The sequence below is a fragment of the Marmota marmota genome, unplaced genomic scaffold (genome assembly GCF_001458135.2).
Source record: "Marmota marmota marmota unplaced genomic scaffold, marMar, whole genome shotgun sequence".
Lineage (NCBI taxonomy): Eukaryota > Metazoa > Chordata > Mammalia > Rodentia > Sciuridae > Marmota > Marmota marmota.
This window is the reverse complement of record NW_026000221.1, coordinates 29,737,148-29,749,025: the sequence shown is the minus strand read 5'-3', so window position 1 is coordinate 29,749,025 and position 11,878 is coordinate 29,737,148. Positions and strand designations below refer to the sequence as shown.

The window sequence follows — 11,878 nt, the reverse complement described above, 5'->3', positions numbered from 1 at the left end:
AACAGTGGAGCTGGGGTGAAGCGCGCCTTCGCGCTCACTTCCGGCCGGCGCGCCTCTCGACAGTGTCGCGCGGGGGGGCGGGGCCGGGCGGGTGGTGAACACAGGCGTCCCCCAGGGCTTTTGCCAATTCAGTGGCCGCAGCGCGATGGCCGGGGCGGAGGGGCTCGTGGCTGATGTGAGCTGGAAGGTCTTGGAGCGAAGAGCCCGGGCCAAGCGCTCAGGTTTGGCTGGCTGGGGCGCCGCTCCCTACCCCCGCACAGTGGGTGGTGCCTCCCCTTAAGCACCTTGGGCGGGAGGGAGGTGGGGGTCCTGGAATTGAACCTGTTGGATGTGAATTTTTCCTTAGAAAGTCGGCGGCGACCCTGCCTTTGCTCCCGATGTGCACCCCGCCCCCAGCAAAAAAAGAAAAAACAGGTGGCGGCCCTCCTGTCTAGTTTTGTTTCTCTCCCGATCTATTCCGTATTTCCCCTCAGAAAGTAGCGGCTACACGACTTCTCATGGAGTCTTGCCCCTAGAAATCAGTTGGCGACACATAACTGGGAAAGGGACTATGGCTTCCCTATGTGTATTCTATCCACAAAAGTCAAAGAGCTTCAATTTTAGATTTTGACCCTAAAAAGGTGGCGACTGCTCGTTGCCTTATTTCATACTTCCCTTTTATATTCCCATTAGTTTTAAGCTGTAGCCAGTTATCTATGTGACAGATATTGATGGAGTCGGTGGCTGGGGCCACAAAGTAAGTCATATTGAGCATACTTAGGGCCCAGAATGAAGTGAGCCCCTTCCCTGGACAAGTGGCCTTTAGGACCTGTACTTTCCTTTCATGGTTTTGGGAATCCGAGGTTGTAGAGGTCAGAGGATGCCAACAGTGCATGTGTCCTGAACTGACTTGTTCAAATTACAAAGTCAGGACTTTAAATTAGCACTTGTGGCTGATAGCTTCTCCAAGATCTGAGAATGAAACTTACCAAATTTCTCACTGACTAAATATAATATTTTTTTAAATGTCTTTATTCTTTTTCTTTCTTTCTTTCTTTTTAATGTTGCTGGGGATTGAACTCAGAGCCTTTTTGCACGTGAGGCAAGCACTCTACCAACTGAGCTATATCCCCAGCCCTAGATATAGTCTTGATCAAAAAGTGCACCCTTAAAGCTGGAGAGGTGTGGATGGCGAGTCTTCCACTAAGGAAACTATGTATCATTATTGAGGGATGGAAAAGATATTGTCCAAGAAAATTAAATCTGCATTTGCATTAATATTAAGCAAGGTTTTCTTGGTTTTTTTGTTTGTTTGTTTGTTTTGTTTTTTCCTCTATTATGTTTTGAACTTTGCTCATTTAATGAAGTTCTTAGTTATCTGTTGTGTACCCTGACTTTTTTTTCCTTTAAAACATATAGAAAGTGTTTTATTTCATCAATCATCTTTGTTGCCAATTAAATTGTTTTTAAATGTTAATTTGTACATTTATTTACTTAAAGTTATAAGAAAACTCACAAGGTATGAGTCGCCAGTACATTTTAGAGTCAATACAATAATTTGAAATAGTCTAAAGTATTTTTGTTTCATGTTTCTTTAAGTGTTTTTTTTTTTAATGTCATATGGAAATACTGAGTTGGCTATTAACTATGTGGTTATCTGGGCTATAAGAAATGTTAATGAATTGGTTATGTCTGGACAAAGAATTTCTCACAGGGAATCGAGCACTGCCCCCAGCATTTATTTTTGCAGTATTTTTCTTTTCTTTTAATAAGCACATGGAGTTTATTTTCTTTAGTCTTTGCTTTGTTTTCTCTTAAATACATGTTATAACAATAAACTTTGAAAACCTTATTTTTCTTTTAAATAAGAAAAACATTTGTTTTATGTAACTTGTTGAATGCAGTTGCTTAAATCCAGTTTCATGTAGAAAGTAGTTAAGTAGATAGTATTAATTTTGGATGTTCCTACACGTTTACTTCTTTGTAGTTAAAAGAGAAAACAGTTGAAGCTAGTCCTCCAAATTAGCTGTTTTAAGTTTTATATTCTTTTAACTGTATGAAGTATAGATAATAAAACTTCTCAGTGAGTCACTTACTTCTTGGGTTGTTAAAAACAACTTCATTGTGACTTTTAGAAGAATATGTAAATAGTTTTGTTTGAATGTTGAACTAACCCGCTTCTGGTATAGACTGCTCTGCAGAATTCTAAGCATTGTTACATAGTAGCATAATTATTTTACTGCACAATTAAGCATGCTACTCTTATGTAATGTGTAATAAATGAATATTATTTTTGCTGCCTCATCTTTATAAGCAAATGTAATTTATCAAACAAAGGAAATAAAATTTTCAAGTCATAAAACAGAAAATAAAATTATATAATTATCCTCAATTATTGCCTTTTGTTGTGCACTGCATCATGTTAATAACTGCTCACACTGCTTTCAATTAATCTAATGCTGATTGCTTCTAACCTTCACTAAACAGTTTTAAAATTGCTGTAATGTAGCCTGCGACACTTATTATTAGAGTCAACAATTTGAAATGGCCAACTCACCTGGTGCAGTCGTCTCTTCTCCACCAGCTTTCTTAAGGTCTGGTAAGTGTGTAGACCCCGAAAGGGTCACTTGGTAATTTTAAATACCTTTATTTTTAAAGGTTGTTGTCACCATATATCATTTTGGTTTTATTTCCTCTTTGGTGGGCCCAAACCTAAGCACCATTTCAGCTAGGCTTAGGCTCATGTTAGCATTGTGTTTTGAATGTGGCCTGTTGTGGTTTTGTGGTGTAGGGCTTGAGAAGGGCAGAGTAGAAGCCCTGCCTGTGTGACACTTGGCAAGCTCTTTGTCTAAGGGCAGTTCCTTAGTGCCTGGGAACCTCAATAGTCAAATGGGTACATAGTATAGCTTTTTAAATGACTTTTTTGTCTTCTTACATAATGAAAGCAACTTTCATAAATCAGAAATTTTGGATCAACACCCCACATGTTTCTACTCATTATCAACTCCTTATGAAGTAGGTATTTTTATTTCATAGATCTTTCCACAGACAGGAAGTGATTTGTCCTGAGACTATTGTTTCAGAACTATGCTTTGCACTCCATCCCATGGTTTCTTGGTGTAAGGACTAGAGTTGTTGGTACAGTGGCTTCTTAGAGTGTTGTGCTGAGAGCTGATTGAAAGCTGCAGAATCAGCATCCCAGATGAGTGCATATGATTTTGAAAAGAATTTTAAGGTAATTTATGGCCCCAGGAGTGAATATATATGGATTCTGATTAGAAACCTAGTCCTTTGGACGCTGGCAGTCTTACTTTACTGAAGAAGAAACAGGTTTTAAGTGGTCACATAGCTGAAATGAAGACTGAAGCCTTTAGGGCCCTTTTCTGTAGTTTGTGATCCATCTTAGGCCTTTCAAAACCTGTAACTGGTTAAAACACTCTAGGAGAAGCCTTTGGCAACAGACTGCTTTGTTTCTAATGAGTCTTTTTTTTAAATTTTTTTTATTTTTTCTAATGAGTCTTAAGGAGAATGTTCAAGCCTTAGTACTCATTAACAGGTAAATGTGAGATGAAGCCCACAAAAGATTGAAAACTCTTTTGTTTTGGATTTACCATAGCCATTCAGAAGCTTGGCTGCCATTTATATTTCCCTTCCTGTTTTAGGAGGGAGGAAAATGTGGAAAAAAGGATCAATCAATAAGGAGAAAACAAAACTTTATATTTAAGAACAAAAAATTATCCTTATCCTTAGTTGTCATCTGCTAAATTACTAAATATTATTTCAGTGTTAATTGATTTCTTACTTTATCTTTGAACAGGAGGACATGTATCTCTAAAGGCTCTTTTCTTTTTAAGCACCAGGTTGTTTTACGTCTTGGCTTTCCCTCTAATAGTTAGGTTTTCGGCATTAGCAAAGTCATTCAGTACGGGGAAAACAGAATGCTAACGATATGCTTTTATACAGCAATAGTTCTTATAATCAAGAATTATTCTTTGACATTACATAGAGTGTTTGAAGGCAGTATAGAAGAAGCTTTTCCAATACCATCTTATGAAATTTAAATTGAGTGCACTAAGAAACAAAATAGAAAAATAGCAAACTTCAGTGTTATAATCCATGTTAAAGAATCATTAATATAGTAAGACTATAAAGAAATACTTAAAACTTTTATCTGTTAATAATTATATAAAGTGTTCAGATGTATCATTTATTTACTTATTTAGAAATACTGCATTTATATTGGAAATGATTTGCTTTTCCTTATTGTACCTTGAACATTATAATTATAGGAGATTGTTTTATTGCATGTTTTCATCTAATAAGCTTTTTTTTTTATAATTTCTTTTTTAGTTGTAGGTGGACACAATAATGTAGCTGATTATTCTATGTATTTTAACCTTCCTTATTCTTTCTGGATCTGTTTCTACTCTTTTTTCTTTTTGGGGTACTGGGGATTGAACCACATCCCCAGCCCTGTTTTGTATTTTATTAGAGACAGGGTCTCACTGAGTTGCTTAGCACCTCACTTTTGCTGAGGCTGTCTTTGAACTCGCAATCCTCTTGTCTCAGCCTCTCGAGCCACTGGGATTACAGGCGTGTGCCACCGTGCCTGCCTGTTTCTACTTTTTATGGAATTTAGTGTGAATTCTGCATTTTTATTTCTATGTGTGCATATATGAGTTATGCTCTGACTGCTAATGCATCAGTATGTATAGTGGTTGAATGTAATTTGTTTTGACTGCTTAAAAGGAAAGAGAAATCTTGATATCCAGGGTTTTCTCTAAAGAAGCTTGGGGAAAAAATAAAGAACATTTGAAAAAAATGTACAAGACAATGAATTCATAAAGAAATGCAAAAGTCAAAAGAAATTAAATAATTATTAGGGAAGGAATATGGTATCCAGTACCCCAGATTGCTTCCATTTCTCCAGTGGCTACTACAGTATTCAGCATATTAGTTTAACTGAGTTGGTCAGCTGTAGCAAACACTTTGGCTTTGCTACAGGTGATTATAATAGTGATGATACCATAGTCTGAAGAGAAATGAAACAGCTTGGTATTTTTTCTTTAGTAATTTATGAGAAAATAACCTAATAAATTATTCCTTTGTGAAATGAATCATCACCTTTTCCATATCTTGCTGAGTGTATCAGCATCCAATAAGCTAGTTTCAATGTGACTTGAAAACAGGTTTGAGACTTCTGGAATCCGATGGATTAGAGCCCTCTAATGAAAGAGTATATGGTTTCTGGCTCTGCTGTTTACTACCTGTTTGATCTTGAGCAAGTTACTTTACATCTTTGGAAACTCAGTTCGCTTTATTATTTTCTAAAACAACAACAACAAAAAACGGGATAATAAAACCTACCTGGAGAGATTATTGTGAGGATTAAAGAAGATATTAAATGCACAGCATTTTGGTATTTAGTAGCTGCTCATACATTTTAGTTTTTTTTTTTCTTTCCTAAAACTATGTCTTTTACAATATTGCTTTTTTTAAATTTTAAGGGTAAGGACTTACACATAGACATGGTTACTTATCTCTTTCTCATTTTGAGATTTACTCTTAAATTAGCCATTTGATTAAGAAAACCTGTCTTGCTAAATTATAATTAGCTTGAATCAGGTTACCCAGAATTGATAGAGCTGTGTTATTTAATGGATCATTCCATCTTAGAAATTCTGAGTCCATGTCATTTTTGTCAATCCATTATGACTCTAAAAACATTGTTTCTGACAATTTCTTTAGAAATTCCTGTTAGATAGCAAGTAGAGCAGTTGTTATTTTATATATAGTCAGAAGATTTTTGTCTTATATGGAGTATGTAATGAGCTCCCTTCATGTAGGGTGGAATTTTCAGAAGTACTTATAAATTTTATTCTATTGGGAGCTTTGATTTCTTCTTACTAGGTCTTGCCCTGTAATCTTATAAGATTTAGGAAATGGAAACCTTATGATATCGCATAACTCCCTTGGCATGAATCTCATTGACCTTAAAGCTTCTCTTTCTGTATCATTATGCTCAGCAAAGATGATACTTCAGATTTCATAAGTGAAACGGTTACATGAAAAGCACAACATCCTGTCTCACTGTTTTAGATTGTTACCTACTCACATTGTGTATTCTAAAAGCTATTTTCCTCTTGCTGCTTTTTAAATTTTTTTTTTCCTTCAGTCTTCTCTGAAATCAGAGAAAGAGAAGAAATCTCCAGAATTCCTGATTCAGATCCAGGTGCCCACTGAGCATTTCCAAGTGGGCATATGCTAAGTATCTCAAATATAACCTGGCCAAAACAGGACTCTTTTCCCAACCACATTTCTTATTAAATGTTTTCTGTCTTGTTAAACTAAACCATTGTTTTTCCAGCTGCTCAAGATAAATATGTAAGAATTATTTCTCTCTTTTCTCCACCTAATTTGTTCAGTTCACCAGGAAATCTTTTTAACTTCATCTCTAAAGTGTGTACCAAATCTTTCCATTTTCTCCAATCTTCATAGTCCAGGCCTCTCTCATGTCTGGTCTATACTATAAAAATATCTTGTTTTCCTATATCCGTATTCTTGCCTCATTAAAGTCTATGCTTAAACCCAGAAGTAAGAAGGCTCTTAAAAAATGTAAGTCACATCATGTCATTTCCTTTTTAAAATCTTATCTTCTTAGCATAAAATCCATAATCCCTTCCCTTAGATGGCAGAGCCCCAAGTGACCTAACTCTTTCCCTAATTCTTTCCACTTCAACTGATTCTCATCCATGCCAGCTTGCTTTGGATCCTTAATTCACAGTCTCATTTTCCTTTTAGCTCATTGTAGTAGCTATTTTCTCTGTCTGGTGAGTTTTCTCTTCTGCCATTTGGGTAACTTATTCCTTCTTTTTGTCTTTTAGGTTCTCAGAAGGATCTTTGCTTCCCAATCTATGTCCAGACGTTCCTCTGCAGTATACTTCTTGCTGTTTTGATATTTTTTTCTTTCTTAAATTTTCTGTCCACTAGAATATAAACTGTAAGAGAGCAGAGATGTCATCATTTTTGTTCACTGCTGTGTCCCTAAAGGACAGAAGAGTACTTGAAACATAATTAATGTTCATTAAATCAGAAGTTCTTATTATCATGCCTGAGTTCCTACTGCCCTTTTTGAAAGACAATGTCACAAGGTGATTAGTAGGTGGACTTTAGATCACTGGGCTCAAGTATCAGTACTGATATATACAAAAAAGTGTAAACTGCTTTTGCACCTAATTTTCCTCATTATACACTGTAAATAAACACATAGTTCTTTTGTGAAGATGAAATAATGTCTGTGAAGTATTTGCTGGTAGTGCTACTGGTACTAATAATGGCAATAATGATTGTTGTGTTGATAATAGCTGTGACAACCACTTAAGCAGCTAATATTTATTGAGTACTTAATATATGACAAATAGTATTTTAAGTGTTTTACACTTAAATCTCACAACAATTTTGTGCTGTAGGTAATACTGCTGTCTGCTTTTGAAAAAAACAATCAACACATGGAGGAGTAATGTAGCTCCTTTAACATGAGTAGTAGAGCTAGGATACAAACTCTGAAAGAGCCTCTGCTTCTAACCACTCCTGCCTTTTCTCTCTTCATCTTTGATCATGCCCAGTACTTCATAAAAAATGGCAGTGATTACTACTTGCTCTTGGTAATGTTCACTGTTTTCTCATTCATTTCAGATTAGCTAGGATTATTGGACCTCTCAGATGTCATAGAAATTTTGCACTATAGGTTCTCCTCAATTTACAATGGTGTTATATCCTCATAAACTCATTGTAAATTGAAAATGTTGTACATCTTATCTCTTTCTTTGTAAATTGTTATGAACTATAGTCACCCTACTATGCTATAGAACATTAGAACTTATTTCTCCTATCTAACTGTATTTTGGAACCAATTATCCTATCTCCATCTACTCTTCTACCATCTACTTTTTGTAGCATCTAGTGACCACTATTTTTTTCTGTTTCTATGAAATCATCTTTTTTAAGCTTCTACATAAGAACATGCACTATCTCTCTGTGCCTCACTTATTTTACTTAACATAATGTCCTCCAGATCCATCCATGTTACTACAGTTGACAGGATTTCATTCTATTTTGTGGCTGCAGGAGGGTGGCTAACTGTCTTCTGAGGCAATGGCAGGTGATGTACTCAGGGTAGATTGCCAGGCTGCTTTCTGGGACCAAGCATAGGTGACCAAGTGTAGACACAAGGCTGTTTTGTGGGGCCAGGGCTAGTTGCATAGGGTGGAAGAGGCCACCAGGCAACCTTTAGTGTTCATATTAGGGTGGACGGGACTACCTGGCATCCTCATTGTGGTTACTAGTGGGTTGATGCCGCCACTGTGTTGGTTTGCAAGACCAGGAGGGCTTTGACAACTGAGTGTTTTGGAATAGCTGCCCTGCTGCTTTACCTGATCTTGGGATGGGCCTGCTTTAAAGATTAAGTTGTGCAACAGGAACCTAAGTGGGGGAGGGGACAACATGGTCTGTTTTTTTTTTTTTTTTCCTCTTGGGGCAATATAGTGGTGTGTGTTCCCTGGCAGTTCCCCAGACTGCCTACTGTGATTGCAGTAGGCTTCTCCAACAGCAAATACTTCAGGATTTCCCTGACATTAGTAAGGATTGCTGGGGGCCTCCTGCTTATCTTTCCCCACAGTGAAATTCCCTTTTGGTTCCCTCTCACCTGAAGAGATGAGATGTATTTAGTTTTGTTTGTAAGGCCAGTGCGAGTCTCCCTGCTCCTTGAAGTCTCCAGGATATCCCTATGGAACTCTGGCACTCCACCTTAAACCCTCTAGGGGAATAGTAGTTGTTCATTTGTTTTGGTCATTTGTTGTTCATTTGTTGTTCATTTGTTGTGGAGAGAAGTGTACTCTAGTATCTCTAGTCAACCATCTTGCTCCATCAAAGACTGGTATTTTTGTTTACATGCAGTTTCTTTTTACCCTGGATTCCTTCAGCTGTTTCCTGCCTATAGTCATTACCTCCCACTGGACCACCTCTCTAGTTAACACATCCTACAAGTTACTGCCTGTTTCTTTCTAAAATGAAGAACTGACCCTGTTATTTCCTTGATTAACACCATTCATCAACTTCCTATTTCTTGCAGGATTGGGTTGGGAACTTCAAGGAAGGTCTCTCTGCAAATGACATTTCAGCTGAAGGAGGAAATGAATGAAGGGAAAAGAGGAGATGAGTATTCTAGGATAGGATGTTGAAGCTAAACAACTTTTGTGGGCAAAGAATGGGTAAGAGAGCAGGGATTGTAAAGAGCAGGGCCTTGGGAACCTTGAAGATATTTAGGTTTTATTATAAGTGGAGTTGAATGATCTGATTAATATTTTATGAAAATTATCTGGCTACTATGTAAAAAAATGGACTAGAAGGTGGTGAGAAGACAGGGAGCAGTCTTATGACAGAAACCATTTCTTAAATGTGTATATGTTGAACATGTAACGCAGTGCACAGTGCTGGCATATGGCGATACTCTGTACATTCTTGATAATGAAGATGCAGATATTGACAGTGATTCAGAAAATGTGACATTGGTTATGCACACGACCCTATTTCCCATTTATAACATAACTTTTAGAATGCAGCCCATTTAACATAGGAAGGTTTTCTGTAAAATCTTAGTTATTTTTCTATGATTGTAGTAATCCTTGTCCATACTTTTTTTTTAAAAAAATTTTATTGGTGTACTTTAATTATACAAAAAAATAGGATTGCTTGTGATATATTTGTACCTGTACACAACATAATTTGGTCTCTGCCCACATTACTTCCTTTACCCTCACCTCCCCTTTCTAATCTCCTTCCTCTACTTGAATGGCATCCCTTCTATTTTTTTTTAAGTGACTGTCAAGCATTATTCTTTTTTTTTTTCAAAATGTTTTTTAGTTGTCGCTGGATCTTTATTTATTTATATGTGGTGCTGAGAAACTAACCCAGTCTCTCACACATGCTAGGCAAGCACTCTACTACTGAGCTACAAGCCTAGCCCTGTTTCTTCTATTTTTATGAGAGACCTTTTTCTCTCACTTTTTTTTTCCCTCTAGCTTTGACATATGAGAGAAAACATACAACCCTTGACTTTCTGAGACTGGCTGATTTCATCTATAGATGGTCCAGCGACAACTAAAAAACATTTTAGAAAAAAAAAGAATAATGTTTGACAGTCACTTAAAATAAAATAGAAGGGATGCCATTCAAGTAGAGGAAGGAGATTAGAGAGAGAGGGGAGGTGAGGGTAAAGGGAAGTAATGGTGAATGAAATTGATTCCATATTTGGCTTCTGTGAATTCTGCTGCTACATGGGTATGCATGTATTTCTATAAAATGCTAATGTTAGTTCCTCTGGATAAGTACTGAGGAGTGATAGAGGTGGGTCATATAGTGGTTTCAAACCTAGTTGATAAACGTCCATACTGGTTTACATAGTGGTTTAAGTAACTTACAGTCCCGCCAAGAGTATATAAGAATTTCTTTTTTTCTTGTATACTTACCAGCATTTATTATTATTTGTACTGATGATTCGACATGGAGTGAGATGAAATCTTAATGTAGTTTCAGTTTGCATTTCCCAGATTACTAAAGATGTTGGACATTTTGTTGTGTATTTTTTTGTTGGCTATTTATATATCTTCTCTGAAGAATTGCCTATTTCTTTCTTTTTTATTTGCCCATTTATGAATTGAGTTCTTTGGACTTTTTTTTTGAATTTTTTATATATTCTGATTATTGATCCTCTCTTGGAACAATAGCTGGCAAAAATTTTATCCCCTTCTATAGGCTCTCTTTTCATACACTTAATTGTTTCCTTTTTTATACAGAAGCTTTTTAACTTAGTGCCATCCCATTCTTCATGGAGAATCAGTTGCCTGAAGATAAAATACAGGGATTAATTTCTGGTACCTCTGTTGTGTTCTTTTGGTCTGTGTATCTCTTTTATGTCAACATCATGTTGTTTTGGTCACTGTGGCTTTGTAGTATATCTTGAAATCTCAGATTGGACATCTTCAGCTTTACTCTTTTTACTCATGATTGTTTTGGCTTTTGGGGGTCTTTTGTTTCCATGTGAATTTTAGGATTTTTTTTTCTAGTTCTGTGAGGGATGTCATTGTTATTTTGATGGAGAATGCTTTGAATCTGTGGATTTTTTTGGGTAATGGCCATTTTTCAATTTCTCCAGCATTTTATAATTTTCATTTTAGAGATTTTTTTATACTCCTAGTTTTATTTCTAGATATTTTATTTTTTTAAGTGGCTATTGTAAATTAGAGTGTTTATTTCTTTGCAGGGTGTCATTATTAGTATATAGAAAAGCTACTGATTTTCATATGCTGATTTTGTATCCTGCCACTTTACAGAGTCAAAGAGTCTTCTGATTAATTTTTTAGGTTTCTCCATGTGTAGAATAATATATGCAAACAGATAATTTTACTTCCTCCTCCTCCTGTTGTTGTTGTTGTTTTTGCCATGCAGGTGATTTCACCTCATGCATGCCAGGCAAGCACTGTACCACTGAGCCACATCCCCAGACCAAGTTTTTCCTTTTCTATTTATATACCTGTACTTCTTTCTCTTGCCTAATATTTCTGCTAAAATTTCTGTTACTACATTATGAAAATAGTGAGAATGTATACCCTTGTTTTGTTTTATTCCTGATCTTAGAGGAAATGTTTTTGGTTTTTCCTCATTCAATATGATATGGGCTATGGGTTTGTAATATATACTTTTATTATGTTGAGGCATGATCCTTCAAGGCCTAATTTATTCAGAGATGTTATTATGAAAAGATGTTGAATTTTATCAAAGGGTTTGTATTTGTTTATTGAGATGATCACATGACTTTTTTTTTTTTTTTTTTTTTTTTTTA

At 36.1% G+C, this 11,878-nt stretch overlaps 1 protein-coding gene across 4 annotated transcripts in view; it reads left to right on the top strand.

Moving 5' to 3' along the window:
- The first annotated feature begins 37 nt into the window (after positions 1–37).
- The window catches only part of Phkb (phosphorylase kinase regulatory subunit beta), a 217,393-nt gene continuing 205,552 nt past the window's right edge, over positions 38–11,878 (top strand). Inside the window, exons 1-2 of one of the 4 annotated variants that reach the window (XM_048792237.1) lie at positions 41–221; positions 2,564–2,578. In XM_048792237.1, coding sequence (XP_048648194.1) covers positions 146–221; positions 2,564–2,578 — 91 coding nt within the window. In that variant the 5' untranslated portion in view covers positions 41–145. Of the gene's footprint in view, positions 222–2,466; positions 2,579–11,878 lie in introns of all 4 variants that reach the window. The other 3 variants (XM_048792238.1, XM_015488767.2, XM_015488766.2) reach the window with 3 other exon arrangements.